The sequence below is a fragment of the Poeciliopsis prolifica genome, unplaced genomic scaffold (assembly GCF_027474105.1).
Source record: "Poeciliopsis prolifica strain line A6 unplaced genomic scaffold, Auburn_PproV2 SCAFFOLD004, whole genome shotgun sequence".
Classification (NCBI taxonomy): domain Eukaryota; kingdom Metazoa; phylum Chordata; class Actinopteri; order Cyprinodontiformes; family Poeciliidae; genus Poeciliopsis; species Poeciliopsis prolifica.
Window position 1 is genome coordinate 10,411,702 of NW_026562379.1, and position 19,381 is coordinate 10,431,082.

The following is a 19,381-nucleotide window of genomic DNA, read 5'->3' on the forward strand; positions in this document are numbered from 1 at the left end:
TGACTTCAGGTTGCTGGTGTGTTTGCAGGTCTGTACCAATGATGACCATTGAAAACAACAGGATTAAAGGCTGGTGTTTGATTAGATGTTTGTTTTTCTATGTGTTCTATTGTAATGAGTGTTTCTGAGGCTGCATGTGTGTTTATGTGTGCCCATTTCATTGAAATGAATATAGCCGGGGGCACGGCATTATCCATTTTAATCAAGGAAGTAGAAGGATCAAATGAAACACTTTTGAGGGGAATGATGTCGACCCAGAGAAGGATATTAATTACAGTGCTAGCATCTGACATCTCATTGGGTTTTTGACTTTATGTCACTGGTGTAACTGATAAAAAAATAAGTGTTGAAAGGATTCGCAAGCTACAAACCTGAGAAATTTTACTAATATGTCAACATGAAAGAGTAAATATAAAAAAGTCCAACTCAATTTTTTTCTTCTTAAATCCTTGCTTTTTTTATATTTGTAATACTTTATTCCCTCTTCCCCACAAATGAACCATAATTGTAAATCATTGCACGTTTTCTTAGCATGTTGGGTTTCCCAGAGAGGGAATTAAAAATGTATATACTGTGTTTTACTGCCATCTAGTGGTAGAACTGGACCAGACCCGTTACTAAAAGAGACTAAGCTGTAAAATATCAAAAATATTTAGCTTTTTCCAGTAGCTGTGCGTGAAACTCTGTCTGCCTCATCAAAAATCTGAACTTTGGTTATTCTTTGGCAAAATTAATGTTCATTTTATCATAATATTTTAGAACAAGATGATACTTTTGACACAGAAGCGTGTGTGTAACATCCATTTATTACCACCTTATATGACAAATCTGGAAATTACAAACATTGTTTATTCAAACATTTTCAAAATTAAAAAAAAGAAAGAAAAATAACAAAATAAGAGGAAGAATCAAAACTGGACAAAAAGAAATAAAAATAATGTTAAAAGAGTGACCTGAGAAACATGATGAACTGATCCAAAGGGGAAAAGAGTTCTGCACAGGGGGACGTATACAGAAAAAAAAAAAAGATTAGAATTATTGTCTCACATGAATCAAGGATACATTTTGTTGAATTTTCTGTTTTTCTATAAAACATCAATTATACTGACAGATTTTGGTTTTAGTGAGCATTCGCAAACCTTTGCTTTACAAAGGTGCTCTATTTTTATGTGAACAATTGCTACAAAAGATATCCAACACATTCTGCTTTGGCTTTAGGTACATACCCAATGTGAACGCCACAGAAAAATAGGTGGGATAAGAAATTTCAGCTTGTTAGGAAATAAAGGCCTATAGGATAAAGATCAGGCTGTGGCGTCAGAACAAGTCAGGAGAATAATTTTCTGTGAAAAAATAATAAATCTGCCTCCTTGTTCTGCCTTTTATTCTGAATCATCCCCCCATCTCAGTTATCAATCTGAGCCAAAAGAAAGATAATAATAATAATAATCAAAAGAAAATCTTGACATGAGAGAGAACATCAGTGATCAATATGGTAAGCAAAAATGGACTGTAGACAAGCTTCTCAGGTGATGAAAGCCAACACTCAGCCAACACTCCCCTGTTTCTGCCTGTGTCTGAGTAGAGCTGGAGGAAGGCGTAAAACAGGGGAGAGGAAAGGGTGAGTTCTTCTAGCACCCTGCTGCGGAGACCGGACCCCCCAGCAGAAACAGACCTGTCCTCTCCACCTGTTCCAACCTTCCTAAATTGCATTTTCACAATCTGTGGTCGTCCTTATCGCTGCCACAAACTGTTTCCTCCCTCACAATCACAGCCAGGACAAACAAGGGAATGTGTGCTTGATCGAGACTCATCATCCCAGAGTTGGTACATGCACAAAAATAGAGTACCCTAGAAGTCTGCTGCCGAGAGCACTAAGAAAACACAACTATACACTTTCATTATAATATAATCAGCTTTCCTCTACATACTACTAACACAGGGAAGGAAGAGGGGAAAGAAGGGAGAAGGGGTTTGTGAAGGTTGGAGGGACGGAAAGACAGAATAGTAAAGGCAGGAAGGGAAGGAACAGAGGTGAAGAAGAAGAGAAAGTGTTTTAGGCACGCTCTCCGCGGATACGACGCGCCAGCTGGATGTCTTTGGGCATGATGGTGACACGCTTGGCATGGATGGCGCACAGGTTGGTGTCTTCAAACAGACCCACAAGGTAAGCCTCGCTGGCCTCCTGCAGATCACCAAAAATCTCTTTAGTATTTGATTACAAGATTTAAAAAAAAAAAGGTGAGAAAACTTTTCCACAGTAAGCACCACTGACCTGCAAGGCTCCGATGGCGGCGCTCTGGAAACGCAGGTCGGTCTTGAAGTCCTGGGCGATCTCTCTGACCAGACGCTGGAAGGGCAGCTTACGGATCAGCAGCTCAGTGGACTTCTGATAACGACGGATCTCACGCAGAGCCACAGTACCAGGCCTTCATGTGGCATATTAAGAAAAAAATAGCTGAACATAGAACTATCTAGATTTGTTAAAAACCAGTAAAATTATGAATCTTAAAGCTGTCTTGTCAGTGTCACCTGTAGCGATGGGGCTTCTTGACCCCACCAGTGGAGGGGGCACTCTTACGAGCTGCCTTTGTGGCCAGCTGCTTACGTGGGGCTTTGCCTCCAGTGGACTTACGGGCGGTTTGCTTGGTACGAGCCATGGCTGTTACAGATCATCAGATGAGGATAGATGGAAAATAGCAGTCGTTTTTTTTTTTTCATTAATTTAAACTTTTCTCTATGATTATTTACGGAGCAGAAATAAATTATCTAATAAAGTTCTCATAATTCCTTTTGTAAAACAAAACAACAACATAAATCTTCAAAAAAAGGCCCAAGAAACTTTTCTTAAAAAATCTTTGGTAAACACTTTGATTAAAACAACACTTTGAGTAAAAAAAGTTCATTTTAAAATTAACAGAGAAACTGTTTCACAATTTTTGGCTTGTTTATGTTATGGTGAAATTAGTCCAAATGTGATAACAGATCTTTATTTTATTGATTCTGTTGATCTCACTTTTACTGGTGAATACGAAACTTCCTAAACACTCATCATTTTAAGTCTAATGGATATTTCTAAACATTTAATAAACAAATTAAACTAGGGTCGCTACTTGAATAAGTTCTTACCTTTCTTTAAGTAAACAAACAGGCATTCCTGATTATTATCAGCATAATAAACGTCAAACAAACTGTGGGTCTATTGGTTAGAAAACCAAATTACTAAAAAAAAACACGTTATGAACCAATCACTGAGCAGAGTTGGTAAAAGTAGGCGGGTTCTACAGCCACTTGCCACTGCTACTAACTCCGCCCATCCCGCTCTGATGATGGCGGCGGTTTGATGCGCAAACGACATAAAGACCGAGGGCATAGAAGCGAGGGAGTAGCACATAAACAAGTTCATTTTTACCAATAACCCTACATCCAGCGTATTACTCAATTGAACAACAAGTCAGAAGACATTTCAAAGAAGACATTGATACGTATGGGTGAGCTGAATGGTCCGTAATAGCGGCGTAGAACCGAGCTGAACCGGCGCATAATTTGAAAGTGAATTCCCCCTTCCTCCAAGCAGCTGCAGAAAAGACTGCATTTCACCGTGGCTGACTGTTATTACCCACACGACGAAGCGAACGCTTTTTCACAACAATAAAACCACGAATTTTAAACAATACAACTTAAAAAAAATCTGTAATTTATTTACATTTGTAGAAGGGCACGTTTTGAGTGACTTACCTGTAGTGAAAGTGAGTGTAAGTCGTGAGTAATGTTTCGCTTGACTGTTTTGTTCTTCCTATCCACAATGGGAAGCAGCGTCCAGCGGGAAAATGGCCGCTGCGTCACTGCTCATACATCACCGCGATCATCACGGTTTGACACCGCGGGGCCACTCCGGGGTCACACTCTACTTTCTGGACTATTTTATGTGCCTAAGAAAGTCGGACTTTGGATTTTGATCAGATGAAGCTGAAGTCATGGCAGTGCCGCTGCTCTTTGAAATGTTGAAACAATTTTTGCTTTGAACATGGAGGTGACCGTAAGCGACTAAATGAGAAATGATGGTTTTAGCGCTTCAGCGCATAAAACGACAGAAGGACGAAATACTGAGCAGCTCGGGATGTTTACTTTCATAACTTCGATTTACGGTGACCTTTTTGTAATAAAAGTAACTTTTAGAAGCGAGACTTTGCTTGTTGGAAATAAAAAGTAAATAAATGATTTACATTTTTATATATATTTTTCTGAAGATGTTTCGTACTACTTAGCTGTTTTCTGTTATGTTTGGCCTCTAGACGTTATTGATGAGGGGGATATAAAATATTTAACTATTTTTCAAAATCACACACATTCTTTGTAATCCCTATCCTATCCCTACAGTCTAAAGTTTTCTTTTTCTTTTTTCAATAAAATGCCAGATGTGCTGCAGACACCAGGTTTTCTCCTGCTGGATAGATTACACAATGCTCCCCTTCCCATACATGGAGCACAATGCTCATCAGCTGGCTGAAAGAAAACCACTTAACTTTTCCTAGTTTACTAATATGCCAAATTCAGCTTTTTAAAAATACATCCTGTCAAGAAAAACAGGACATAAAAATAGAGCCATGACTGTCCTTGTTTTTAGGTTTGGTACATTACTGCAGGTGAAACTCCAACAGGATGTCTCTAACTGATTAATCGATTATTTGCTTGTTATACTCCTAAAGTAACTATTAAACAAAGTTAATATTTGGCACATTAAGCATGTTACATTTTACTGTGTATAGCTTGTTTTAAAAAACCCCACAATAAATACTATAACTGCAATAATTTGCATTATGTTTCCAGAAGTAGAAATGTTGCTATTCTGTTTCAAATAAAATAAATTAGATTTCATACATTTGTTTTCATATGTGAATCCAATGAAACTGCAATGTCTGTACCCATTGTAATAATATAGTATCTAAAAGATCTTCAGACTCTGCTCTATCAACCACAAGAAACTCTTTATTATGCTTGAATGTGAAGTCCAGAGTACAAATATTTTGCTCATAAAAATGACCGAATACATAAATCATAAACACAAAAATTAGGTTATTGTATCAACCTGAGAGAGGAACAAAAACAATACCCAGACATAATCAACTTGTCTGCAAATTAAAACATGATCAACACAGGTCTGCTACATCTATGCCGCTTGTAGTCTGCGAACCATGCAGTGTCATCACAACATAATGACGTTTCTAATTGACGACCAGAATCAGTTTTTTTCTATTTTGATACACTGAACAGCAACAGTAGAAATACACCATTATTGTTTAAAAAAAAAGAATCAATACTAGTACAACTAATTTCTAATTGAACAGGGAAAACAATAAGATAACTATAGTCAACCGCTCTTGAATGAAAATGTCCACCTTAATGCTAATTCCTATGCCCCTTTCAGATGAAACACTATATATTTCCCCCAGAAACACCTTATTTGTCGAGGTAACAAGGTATTCCTGTGTTTTTACTAATTGGAACTAAGATTAGAAGTTTGAAACATAGTTGAAGTTACTGCTATGGAAAATCTGCTACTAGTAGCACCACAGAAGACATAATCACACAATTACGGTTATCACAATCATATGATATAGATATTTATATATAGAACCTCAAACCAAACTACTAGGTATAGAAGAAGGAAAATGAGAGGACAGCATATCATATGTCAGGAAACGTTTTAGGCACGCTCTCCGCGGATACGACGCGCCAGCTGGATGTCTTTGGGCATGATGGTGACACGCTTGGCATGGATGGCGCACAGGTTGGTGTCTTCAAACAGACCCACAAGGTAAGCCTCGCTGGCCTCCTGCAGATCACCAAAAATCTCTTTAGTATTTGATTACAAGATTTAAAAAAAAAAAAGGTGAAAGAACTTTTCCATAGTAAGCACCACTGACCTGCAAGGCTCCGATGGCCGCGCTCTGGAAACGCAGGTCGGTCTTGAAGTCCTGGGCGATCTCTCTGACCAGACGCTGGAAGGGCAGCTTACGGATCAGCAGCTCAGTGGACTTCTGATAACGACGGATCTCACGCAGAGCCACAGTACCAGGCCTGAAAAAATAGTACAAATGAACATACAGAAGAACATCATTAAAAAAAATTTTTATAAACTTAATAAAATACAGTTTTTATTATACTCACCTGTAGCGATGGGGCTTCTTGACCCCACCAGTGGAGGGGCACTCTTACGAGCTGCCTTTGTGGCCAGCTGCTTACGTGGGGCTTTGCCTCCAGTGGACTTACGGGCGGTTTGCTTGGTACGAGCCATGGCTGTTACAGATAATTAGAAGAAAATAAACTAAATTTGACTCAAATAAATAAGTCCACTCTTTTATGGAACAATATGTGAGCACTGTGGAGCTCCATTTTTTACGGTTAGCTGACTGTTTTTTTATTTATAGAAATTTACATAACAGGCTTTCACTGAACCGGAATACTTTTTTTATTTAAAGATGCACCTGAAGCTTGTTTTGAAGTAATATCGTCAATAGCTTATGTAATTGAAGTGCGTACATGATGACAGCAAACACGACCAATCAAATCCGATCTCTCTACTGGCTGAACCAATTAGATTAAGACTTTTATGTCTATGGGTGGGACGTTGTGACTCGCTCCACCACTCACAACGCAACGTTCACTAGGTAAAGCCCACCCTCTACGTACTGCGCGTGGGTTCGTTCGCTTCTTCATAGTGGGCTCACCGGTTGCTCACACACCTTGCCTATTTTACACAGAATGAGCTATTTTAACGGAAAACCAGCCGATCCCGCCTTCGCCGGCTGACCGGTGCTAAGAAACAAGCGTACGCATAGACGATGGCTGGCTGCTGCCGAGAAGACTGTAAAGGGGAAGGGAAAAAAATCGTCGCGAACGAAAAAAGCAGACGATAAAAACGACGGAAGAACAAGCAAACTTCAACATATAAGTGGGAAATATTTTTCGGAGACAAAACTAGACATGTCAGGGGATCAGTTGGTGGACAATATTTTGTCAGATGGCCCCTCACTTAAGGCGCATTTTCGACTCAAATTCAACCAAGATCACAGGAGCTGCTCAGGTCCCCTGACTCCCCGAGCAGGCACATAATAGCTCGACAGCTCTGCGTTTTCTTTTTTTCACCGAAAATAAGCGACAAAACCGCGTTATTTTGGGATTAACACGACATAAAATGTGAGAATAGACTTTTATTCAAACAGTGACGCTTACCTTTGGGGAGTCAGAGACAGATTTCGGCTTCAAAATGCGAATAAATTCTTCAGTCTCTAAAGCGTTGTTCTCGCAATAATATGCGGGGAGGGAAAAAAAGAAAATGAACATAGGAAAGCAAGAAGGGACTCATTTCCCATCATGCATTTGGCAGTAACATGTTACACACATGCTGCAACATGGCAAACAATTACAGGCAGGCAATGTAGTGCAACAAGTTTTTACCAATCACTAGAATCGATTAATTTGCTAGTTTTTTAAGAATTAAAAAGTATTTTTTTAATGGAAACTTGTTCAGAAGTCACAGAATTTAAATTAGAAGAAAATATATGACCTGAACCCAATCTTAAGAATATGAGTAACTACTGAATGCTTGGCACTAAGTTTTTCAATTTAATTCATTTTAAATATGATTATTATTATTTGTAAAAAAAAAAAAAAAAAAAGAAGGAAATTTTAACGTTGTGAAAACATTCTAAATTTGTATAATTTTACATGAAGTTCTAGAAGTTATTGCATCTAATTTGATTTAAAATTTGCAATTATTTAGTAAATTGTAACGTATTTAATGTATAAATATATATTTGATAAAATTCAACCATTACACCATCAATCCTGCAGATGGCGCAAGGGGCTTTCACACCGCCCTTAAAAACGATGAAACGTCACTCTTTTTCTTTGTTTTCCTCTTCTTTCAAAATGGCGGCTCGCAGGAGGCTTAAACGCGTGGCTTCCTCCCAGCCGGGATTTTTAAGTTTTAAGTCCCCTTCGGACCCGACAGCCTCGGATGGTAGCCGGAGAAAACGAGTGAACAAGAACAAGAAGAAGAACTGGAACAAATACAGCGACGTTAATGACGTAGATGAGTTTTTAGAGGACATCAGGCTTCAGGAAAGGACCACCGGGTGAGGAAGAAAAACCGAGGCTTGAAGTTCCTTGGAAACTCTTTATGTCTAATTTTTGTGTTTTCTCCTTTGCTTGTGCCTTTTTGAGCGATTTACCTTGCAGCCTAGCGTGTTGATAAATAATTGTCGTGACAGTATAAAAATGCTGAGGCTTTAAATGTGTATTGATGTGATATTTTTTCCCATTCAGGGGCCTGCTATCTGAGAAAGCAGATGAGAGCTTGTTTTTTTTGGATCTTGGACAACCAGAGAAACCACAAGGTAAAGTGTCTTTCTAGCTACAACAGTATGTGACCTGGGCCAATAACTGTTGGAAATTACTTGTTTCTGAGTTTTAATTCACTCTTTAATGTGTTTTTGTTTATGTCTGTTTTCTTTTTCAGTTGAAACTCCACAAGCCGATGAAGGGAAGAAGAGAAAAGGGAAAGCTTCACGTCCTTTGAGGATAGACCTCATCCTAAAGCCAGATTCTCTGGTTCCTCCTCCTAAAGAGTAAGTCTTATCAGCTGTGATTAAAAGAAACCATATCCTCCTTTTAAGTCTTTTGATGCAAGATTAACTTCCTTCAGGTGTGCAAAACCACAAACATGTGTTTCTGCCTCACTGCAATTTATTAAGAATAAAATCACAATGTTAAAGTCTTTGGAAAGAAAATAAAATACTTCCCAAAACACAGGATACCTACAAACTGTGTAAATCTTGGAATAAAAGTAGGTGTTCAGTCTTTTACCTGAATTTACAGGTAAATTTACACCTATATAAAGGACTTTAAACAAACTACTTCAATATTAGAGACTTGAGGTGTGTGTGTCCTGTGATGATTTCATCCTTGCACTTCCAGTATTTCCTTTTGGAAATGTGAAGACAGCATTCAGAAAGCTCAGGAGTCTGTTGTGTGAACAGTCTCTTGAGATCTGAGGGCTTAGAAACACACCCGCCTCATCATGCTGCTGTGTTTATGGCGTTTTCACGCCATCCTCCAGCATAGCAGAATCAGATAAAGGGGTCCTCTTCCTCCCCTGACAGTATTCTGGCCTACCAACAACCAAATGCCAAGAAACTCCGTCGGATCGCCCAGAAGGTCGAGCAGCTGGCAGCCAAAGGCGTGGTGCCACGGAAACAGAAACGGCTGCTGAACAGACGGCCCGTCGACAGGACCGTGAAAAAGGCCGTGGCAGAGGCCAACAACAACCCAGACCGAGACTATTACGACATATGGGGACAAGAGCGTGAGTGGAGTGTGTGAGAGAGTGTGTGTCCAGTGATGATCCCATCCTTGCGCTCGCAGTATTTCCTTTGTGGGAATGTGAAGACCAACCTGGAGCTCAGATGAGTGTTGTGTGAACATTCCTCTGGGATCTGAGGACAGAAAACAGTAATCCAAAGATTGTTTTTAGGAATCAGAAGTTTGAATGGCGGCTCAAGCAGCAACGCAAACTGGACATGTACTGGGCCCCAGTTTGTTTCTAGTCACACCCCTGTACTTTCAGAGCCCACATACTGTCTGTTGACTTACTATTGACTTGAATTGTGTAGAATTGCTGCAATGCAACATTATTGTTTCTCCTTTTGCAGCCAAAGTTACAGCTGATCCCTGGTATCTTCAACAGACTGGGAAGAAGCTAGTTAAGGTGAAACTAACAACAGTTTTCATTTAATTGTTTGACTTTAATTTATCTGATGTTAGTCGCATGTGCATAAATGTTGATGGTGGCATTCTTCACCAGCGTCCAGAAAAGCTGAACGAGAAGCCGTCCGTTCTTCCTGCTGTAGAGGTGATTGCTCCGGGTGGATCCTACAACCCGGACTTCTTTTCCCACCAGGTAACTCAAAACACAGAGTATACCACTTCACAGGCAACATGTATGTTATTAAAGTGGTATCAAAGTATTTACACCCTTAGCACCTGTTCACATTTTAAAGTTGGAACAACCAGTGTGGTTATCATTGTTCTGTTAGAAGATGAGTCTCCAGCCTGGTCTGGAGTCTTTTAACGCTTCTAACATATTTCCAGGATTTTTCTGGATTTAACTCTGTTCATCTTTCATCAACTACAACCAGTTTCAATGTTCCAAAATGTGCTAAAACTTTTAACACAGTCTGTTTCCATTTTTGATGTGTGTCTGCTACATTTTTGGCTTTCTTCTTTCAAAAATTTCAGATTTTAGCAGTCGTTGTCCTGTGGACAGATTCTCCCCTCCTCAGCTGCGATTCCCTATTTATTTTTTAAAATTTAGAAAATCGTGCATAATTTTCTTTCTAAATAATTGTTTGCTACTTTGTGTTGGTACAGTTGAAGCAGAAGTAGGAATGCCTTTGCAAGACCAATGTAATCTCAAACCTACACACAGACTGTGGTTAATCTTGAAAGTTGTTCAGTGTACTGTCCTAGCACCAGCATTTGACAATTTTTTGTTAAACCTGTAAAATTTTAACCAGTATGACTTAATGTCTGCTTCACTGCTGATTTAAACCGAACCATCTGCTTGTTGTCCTGTAAACCCAGGCGTTGCTCCAGGAAGCCCATCAGGTGGAGGTCCAGAAAAAAAGGCAAGAGGACAAGTTGGAGAGGCAGCTGGCCATCAATAAAGAGGACAAAGCTACAGAGGTACCTATTATTATAATCTTCTTCCTAGCAGTGGTTTTTACATTCACTGAAATTTCACTTTTTTATTTTGAAATGTTTTTGTTTTTTAGGAGACAAATCTTCGTGAGCAAGTGGAAGGTTTAGTGGAGGAGGAGAATGATGATGAAGAGTTGGTTCCTTCAAAGGAAGATGATGAAGCAGCGCTGACAGCCATCGCAGTGACTCAGAAAAAAACGGAGAAACAGATAAAGAAAGAGAAGGCAGAAAAACTTAAGGTGCATTATTCACACTATTTCTTGATCTGCTAGTAGAGTGACTTGTCACACTGATTGATTGATGCAAGAGTGAAATGTCACCAATGAGAAAGTAAATATTCAGTGTGAACACTGTTTTTTTGGCAACCATCACAAAAATGTAAATGTTTAATTCTAGGTCTTAAACATATAATTTTTTTCTTTCATTGTTTTTAAAAGGTGCTGTGGGATTAACCTGTTCCATGAGTTGTAGTTTTGGTTAAGTTGTGTTATTATGCTGTTACAGTACTGATTTACATGGTGCAAGGAGGTAAAATATTAACCTCAAACATTCAGCTTTGCCTGTAAAGTTAAAATGTTCTGCATCTAAAGATGGCTTATCGTATACGTCGTTGGTTTATATTTATATTCTCATCTGCTTCTCTTTTGCACTAAGAGCGGACAAAATTCACCTAACCCCAACGGCGCTCAGTGTATTATTTCATACCAAGACCAGAAGATAACTGTTGATTTTCTAAGCTCTTTGCTGTTTACCTTCTTAGATTTTGACTGATCTATAGATCAAAGAAAAACATATTTTCCATTCTGGAGCTGCAGGAATGCTTTCATGTTGAGAATCTCTGAGTTATAACTGAGAAAACATTGAATATCAAAGTCTGTCGACTAGAAGATATTAGTTCAATGGAACGTCGGCTCCAGAACGCCAGAGCATCTCTTAAACTTACAATCATTCAAGTTGTAATCTTTTTATAAAACTTGTGGAAAACATGCCATCTTACTGTTCTGCCTACTTACACAGATTTTAGGAGAACAAAATGATTCAGTTGCATTCTGCCTTTGGATTAATCTTGGAACTCAGCTTAATATCAGTTTAGAAGATTAAAACCTGTAGCTTTTAGTCGGTCACTCGCTTCACCTCCCAGCTAATCCTTATGCTTTTCTTCACCCCCATTCCAGGAGCAGCAGCGGCTGACCAGCAAACGACAGACAGAGCAGCAACAGCAGCTCTTCCAGCTGCGCTCCATCAAGGCCTCCATCAGACAACAGGAAGAGAAGACCAAGAGCAAACAGATGCAGCGCAGAGTCAAGCAGGAGGCTCAGAAAGCTCAGCCCAGACGTCTGGGAAAACTAAAGTACTTAATCTTAGACTGATTTTTGCTTTTCACATTCACTGATGAAGAAACACTTCAAAGCAATGCAAAAATGAGTCCAACTGCATTGACATGTTGTCTATTTTTACTCAAAGGGACATAATGTTTCTCTGAAGCCAAAATGTGTCTTCAAAATTGACTTGCATAAATGTTATTTTGTCATGCTACTGTACTAAGAGTTTGTCACTGTGTTGTCAACTTGGGTTTCTTATTGCATATGCAGTTTCCCCAGTAATTTAGAGCTTCACATATTTCAGTGGGAAGCCGTTGGTAGTCTGTTTTCATGTAATGTTAATTTTCACATTGTATCTTCTATTTGATCGTTTTTCTGACAGATTCCAGGCTCCAGATTTGGATGTGCAGTTGAGTAATGAGCTGGCTGGCTCCCTGAGGCAACTCAAGGTACTTTATCTACTAACGCTGCTCATTTCTTCATACTGTATCTTCAGGACACTGTCATACTATGATGAGCTTAGCTGTTTTTCCTTGGTGTATTATCTCCTATTTGTCTTATTCTAAGCTCTGTCCTAATCTATAATAAGGTGACGACCCACTTTGTCAGTTGGAACTTTTTCTACTTTTTTCTCATCTCCTGCTGTAATTACTTTGCTGAAACCTTAATCAGCCGTTCCATGAATAAGATTTCAAGATTTTCAGGAAGGAATTGTGCGTACTTATGACATCGTGTCACTGATTTGTTTCTGGACTTTGTTTCACTTCTTGTTATGTCATTACTCTGCAGCCAGAGGGCAGCATCCTAAAGGATCGCTTTAAGAGTTTCCAGAAGAGGAACCTTATTGAACCCAGAGAAAGAGCCAAGTAAGGCTCTCAGCTTCACTTTTGCAGTATATTCAGCTATCCAGAGTGTAGATTTAAAATATGTAAAATACACATCTTCATCTCTTTCAGGTTCAAGAGGAAACTCAAGGTGAAATATGTGGAGAAAAGAGCATTTAAGGAGATCACATAATCAAAGTTCAATAAAATATTAAAAATGGAAGTATGTGTGAGTGTTTTTTGTCTTGTCTGAACATTTCATAACTTTCAGTTAACTTTATCTGCTCTGCAGTGTTGCATAATATATAAGCCCTTTGAGTGCAAAGTTTTTACAATGTTTTAATTAATCTGACTTTGCAGCTGTTAAGTGTTGCAGCTTTCATTCATTAAAATGTCAGCAGCAATAACAGGTATTGCTTAACCAATCCCTTATCTTCCCTGCCATTTCTAGTTGTTTTTCTTTAGAGTTTCCAGATACATCTTTTAAAAACCTGCGTTTTTAAAAGATGTATCACTTTGTTGGTGAGATGCATCACTTTCTTCGTGAGAAAGATAGATACACATTTAGATTTTTCTTTAAAAAAAGGTTAAAAAAAAAAGCTGTAATACATTCACAAATCTAGTTATTGGATTAGCTGGTACAATAAGAATAAACCTGTTCACATCTTGCTACATTATAAGCAAAAACATGTTTTATTGGGATTTTATGTGATAGACTAACAGTGATTTATAATGAGAAGAAAAAGGGTGCGCTGCTTTCAAATGTTATTACAACAAAAAAATCTGAAGTATATGTACGCATATGTATCTAACCAGTTTGGTCTAAAATCCATAACAGAGTATTGGTGCAACTGAGTATTTTAATCTCTGCAGAAATCCAGCAAAAGCATCAGTAGACCAAGGAAAATAAGTGTGTGGCTAAACTGCAAACCCACCATCTAATACCTCAATACTTTTCTTGTATACATTTAATGAACTTCGATTAAAGTCTTTGCTGGTTTTATTATTTTCTGTAACTAGACAGATGGTTTGTAAAGGTTGGCAGGTGATAATTGGTCCCAACCTGCCAGCTTAAAACCGTAATTGCCTCCAGCATCCTGATGGTCCCATGGTGCCTGGAGCTGTGCCAAAGCTTCTTATCCATTAATCAGAGTAGAAATCTAGTCTTTTTACCTTCGAAGTCCCATAAGCCCCCGAGACAAATGAAGCAGGTTAAAGCGCTTGATCTTCTGCCACTCGATAAAGTGCATACCCCATATTGGACCTCATCCCATTTTGTGGCTTAGCATTTCTGCACCAATTACCTGCTGATGAATTAACCGGCTGACTCATAAAGCTGCAGATTGTCCCCAAGGAACTCCAAGCCACGACTTTAACAGGATTTATTGCAGTGTTTCACTGTAGATGGAAGCTATGAGACTGATGAGTAATGTTTACTGGCACAGTATAAAACCATTTGTAACACCTAAAGAACTTTAAAATGCCTTGGTTGATGATGACTTTTGAAAATTAATTGATTAGTGCCCTGTCGTGTTTTCTTTCTCTACCAAACACTGCATGGCATCCAAAGCTTTGTGATTAAATCTACTGACTTGTGGAGCACATTACCTGGTGGTGGATTAACTACTTTTTTTTTAAACCCAGTTTCCAGTATTTGGTACTGAAACAGCAAAAACACTAAATATTACCCGGTATTTCACTCTAGTTTCTACTCCAAATGTATTAGCACACTTGAAATGATGCAAAACTAACTTAAAAGTAACTTTTCAGCAAGATATATAGGCTTGTCAGCAATTCTTCTATATAGACGGGGGGAAGTACTAGTTTCATTGGCAGATTTTTTTTAACTTTAAGCAGGACATTTTTCCTGGTAAATGAAAAAAAAAGACAAACTCTATCAGTTTGTCTAAAAATGCATCATCAATACCAAGAGTTTTGTTTATATATTCACGAATAACAAACTCTTATACCTTTCTGAATAGTTACTTTTGTCTTATTTTGAGTGTAGAGTCGAGATAAAAATACACAGTAAGAATTGATGTTTTTGCAGATGGAGCGGAAGATGGATCGGTTGTGGAGTCATTTCTGGTGAAGAAAGAGCTGAGCCAAAAAAGTAGCATGACTGATTTACCAATCTGTCTTCATTCCAGCCTGCATTGTAAAGTGTCTGTGAGGGTCCTGAAAAGCACTGCACAACGATGATGTCATTTTGTTTCATTAAATATGGATCGTGGCTGAGAGAATCAGAATGCGAATAGAGCTGGTTTAAACGAGCTCCCTTTAGGGCGCATGGATTCAGCCTTAGAGACAAACTGAAGATATTCAGTTTATCTCTGTGGCTGAATAGCTGCTGCTCATCTACATCAAAATGTCTGCTGAGGTGGTGCAGAGCATCTTATTAGGATGAATCCTGGATCCTGAAATCTTTAACTGTTTTCCAGGCATATCACAATGGGAGGATACCAGAGCAGACGCCCAGCTCGAAAATCATAATGCATGACCAAACAAGCATTTTTAAAAACTGTTATTGGTTGGACATAGGTTTCCATTTTTTTTTTTTTTTTACTTTTTTTATATTGAAAAAATATTGGAGCACAGTGACATCTAAAAGTTGCAGGACACCAGCCCTTAAGGACTGGAGTTTGAGACCACTGGTCTAGACTCCAGACCCTCGGTTATTGGACGTGCAGACAGTTGAAGTTTAAAATTTTACCCAATTGCTGTGGTGTATGTTATGTGCCAGCTATAAAATGTCTCATATATTCGTCTTGCGCCGCTTTTAATTGCTCTATAGAATAGAATAGAATAGAATAGAATAGCATTTATTGTCATTGAACAGGATTCAACGAAATTTCTATTGCAACTCCCGTGCAAAAAGTCAAAACAATATTAAATAAACAAACACACAATATATACAACTAAAATTAACTAAAGGCACTCAACCACACCAAAGAAGAAGCAGCAGGTCCAATTATGGTAAAGTGCAGATGATGTGACAGTGCAAGTGCAATGGCTGTGTGGGGGGGGGGTATGTGAGGTTATGATATGTGTGGGAGGGGGCGGCAGGGAGTAATGGCTCTGACGGCTGTGGGGAAGAAACTGTTTCTCAGTCTGTTTGTTGTAGTCCGTATATTCCTGAACCGCTTGCCTGATGGCAGCGGCACAAACAGTCTATGGCCCGGGTGGCTGGAATCCACGGCTATGGATCCAGCTCTCTTCTTGACCCGGCCTATGTAAATAGAGTCCAGGTCCGGGAGGGGGATCCCACAATGCCTTGTGCTGTTCTCACCACCCGTGTCAGTTGTTTCCTCTCCAGTGCTGTGCAGCCACCATACCACACAGTCACGTTGAGGCAGAGGACGCTCTCGATCGTCGCCCTGTAAAAGTTCACGAGCAGCCGTGAGGAAAGTCCAGCCCGTCTCAGTTTCCTGAGGAAGAAGAGCCTTTGTTGTGCTTTCTTCACCAGGTGGGAGGTGTTGGTATTCCAGGAGAGGTCAGACGTGATGTGGAGGCCCAGGAACTTGATGCTGTCCACACGCTCCACCTCTTCTCCATCTATGAGAAGGGGAGTGTGACCCGTCCTCCTGGACCTTCTGTAGTCCACAGTGTGGCCAACATGGACTGATAGTGGGGGCTATCTTCCCCCACTGCCATTGCTAAAGCTACAGGCAGGCTACAATTCCCAAACAGCGCAGAAAATCAACATCATTCACAATTTTTCCTTCCAGGATAAAACTACCAGAGAAATTTAGCGCAATGGGAGAAATCCCTGACAGAGCAGAGAGGGAATATGATGACTGAGTGGAAATGTGTGGGAAGGCAACGGCCATGCTGGATCTAAAAAGGATAATACTAAATATGGGTCTGTGGTGTCTGCAGATGTTCATGTGTGGCCTTTTCCAACAAATACAAGCAGATGATTTAAGTGTCTGTATAATCTGGATGAGGCAGATCATCCAGTTTGATGCATCTATAGAGAGATCTAACTTCCTCCTGGCTTTGCCTGGGAATCACAATGTAACCTTAGCAGCAATATTTCAGGATGTTCGTGTGAAAGTCTTCAAAAGTCTTAACATAACCAACAAAAACTCCTAGATAATAAAAAACATAATTTTTGACAGAGACTTTCATTCCCTTAAAAAGACATAGGTTTGGTTAAATATCCTACTGTATTGTTGCAGGAAAGATGTTTTCATTTTCTCCCCCATCTCTCTTTATTCCTCACTCCGTTTTGCCTTCCTCTCCTCACGTGTGAGGCGCGGTACAGCCAGATTGTCTTGGCATGGGCCAGACCAGATTACGTGCGTGTGCAGTCGCTCATTACGGAATAGATTACTATCCCTCCAGTCTGAGAAGCCGCGAGTGACGAAGGAAGCCACCACAAAACAGTCAGCAGATCAGCACAGAGGAGAACAATGAGTGTGACTGTAACCTCTGCATTTGCAAACGATAAGTATTCAGCGTGTAAGCTTAATAGGCTCTTCAAAGCTGCAGCCTTATTGTTACCTCTCCTCCCTCACCTTCTCACCCACATATTGAGTAGTGCGGCACACGCAAAGGCACGTGAACACAATGAGCTTTGTGCTGCAGGACAAAACAATCCTGACATCCCAAACACAAGATAACCTTCACATAATTAGGCCCCTTTGCGCAAATGATGAGTGTGTGATTAAACTGCAAGCAGAAACACATTTATTCTAATTTTGATACTTCATTACGCCTGCTTCGCAGGACCTAAAAATGGTGTTGACAAGGAGACTTATCATTGCTAATAGCACTTAATTTGGCAGTAAAAAATAATAGAGCTGCCATGTATTGGGTAGACTTGTGTTTGCTGTGGTCTTTAAGTCATTATTTTCTAGTTGACATTTCTTCGGGGTACATTCATCAATTTGAGCCCTGGATTCTGTTCCAGCATGCTGCTATTTTATGATTTTTTTTCCCATTTCATGCCAATGTACAGTATAAGACCTGAATTATTCACACCATGTGAATGAAAAATATTTTATTGAACCAAGAAATTGGTTTCTGATAGAAAGTCAGGAATTTTTAAAAGATAATAAACAATGTGAAAGGTGTATTAATTGTTAAAATAATCATTAGTCAGTAAAATTCAAATATTTACTCATTATTTCTTGAAAACAGCTGTAAAGATCTTCTGGCATCACAGAAATGAAACCCTTCTTATAGGTTTGATCAGATTTTTGCATGTTTCTTCTTGTATGGTGATCTTTGGCAATATTTTATTAGAGGTTGGAAGGCCTTCTTGCCATAATCCTAATTATTTGCTTCCCCCGAAGAGACTCAAATCAGAAAACTGTCAGAAGAAACATACTGGCAAAATTATAAAATGGCCTTAAACTGCTTAAAATATCAATTATTCTGGGATTACGCATAATTTAACTGTTGTATAAGAGGTTTATTTCTTTTGTTTGTTAAACATTTAGCAAATTATGAAGATACATATTTAGAAAAATGCTCCTGTCCCTTGGTTTCAGATTAAAAAAAACATTCAAATGTTAAAAACTATTAATATCGAGGGACTCTGATGGAAATAAGCCTCTGGTTTTCTTAACAAAACCAGCAACTAAAAGACCAAAGGTAAAGTTGGAGTTTAAGATCCTTATTGCTTTCTATTTGTTTCCCTTTTATTGCAGAAAGTTCTGAGGCCAAAAATGTTGTATTTTCTTACAATTTGTGTGATGAAGTTGTTATTAATCAAATGTATTCTAGCTAAACTCGGTTTTTGTCGGGTCTGGTTATATCTATAAAGAACATTGCAGTAGGAACCTAAGCATTGTTTTTCTGCAGAAGCTGGAAACATCTGTTTTGAACAGAAAAGGACAGAAACGCGCATTATGGCCTCAACTGAGGTGAATAGTGTGACTTTGTGCAAAGTGCTCCCTATGCAATGACTTTTTATTGACTAAAGAGTCATTACATTGTTATATTGGCAGACTGAATTAATGATACCTCGAAGTGGATTCATGCATGATTGTTTTTTCTTGCAGAATTTACGCTCATTTTAATGACTGGCATTAACTAACTTTCCATCGTGCACACACACACACACACACACACACACACACACACACACACACACACACACACACACACACACACACACACACACACACACACACACACGCAAACACCGATTCCTTCACGTTCTGACTGTCACACACACACTCCCCAGTGTAAGCTCAGTATCCTTGCAGAGCCTCGACACAGCGCTGCCTCTCACGGCTCGGTGTGAATGAGAGTGTGTGAGTAAGCAGCAACGATCGGCCTGTCACTTCCAGCAGGTGCTCGGTGTGCAAAGCAAAGAGGATGACAAACCCATAGATGGAGGGAGCAGGGAACTGTTTGCTATGAGAGAGAGGAGCAAAAAAAATTTTTTTTTGTGCTGTAGACGGTGGTGGAGCACAGACAGATAAAGAGGATAGAGAGGGGAAGAGGAGGGGGGATAAA

The 19,381-nt window shown here is 39.3% G+C and overlaps 2 protein-coding genes and 1 pseudogene across 2 annotated transcripts; 1 reads left to right on the forward strand and 2 right to left on the reverse strand.

Moving 5' to 3' along the window:
- Positions 1-787: 787 nt before the first annotated feature.
- On the reverse strand, positions 788-3,874 carry LOC129358689 (histone H3.3A). Its single transcript, XM_055027771.1, has 4 exons — positions 3,739-3,874; positions 2,533-2,662; positions 2,276-2,429; positions 788-2,185 (listed from the first exon to the last, which is right to left on the reverse strand). The coding sequence occupies exons 2-4, from the start codon at positions 2,658-2,660 to the stop codon at positions 2,057-2,059; spliced, it is 411 nt and encodes a 136-aa protein (XP_054883746.1). The 5' UTR covers positions 2,661-2,662; positions 3,739-3,874; the 3' UTR covers positions 788-2,056.
- Positions 3,875-4,967: 1,093 nt separating this feature from the next.
- Positions 4,968-6,300, reverse strand: LOC129358690 (histone H3.3A-like; annotated as a pseudogene).
- A 1,530-nt stretch (positions 6,301-7,830) lies between these two features.
- nop53 (NOP53 ribosome biogenesis factor) lies at positions 7,831-13,133 on the forward strand. The gene is made up of 12 exons (XM_055027772.1): positions 7,831-8,141; positions 8,332-8,402; positions 8,525-8,633; positions 9,168-9,370; positions 9,717-9,772; positions 9,869-9,964; positions 10,648-10,749; positions 10,839-11,003; positions 11,940-12,115; positions 12,469-12,535; positions 12,876-12,952; positions 13,043-13,133. The coding sequence occupies exons 1-12, from the start codon at positions 7,858-7,860 to the stop codon at positions 13,101-13,103; spliced, it is 1,467 nt and encodes a 488-aa protein (XP_054883747.1). The 5' UTR covers positions 7,831-7,857; the 3' UTR covers positions 13,104-13,133.
- The last annotated feature ends 6,248 nt before the right edge of the window (positions 13,134-19,381 follow it).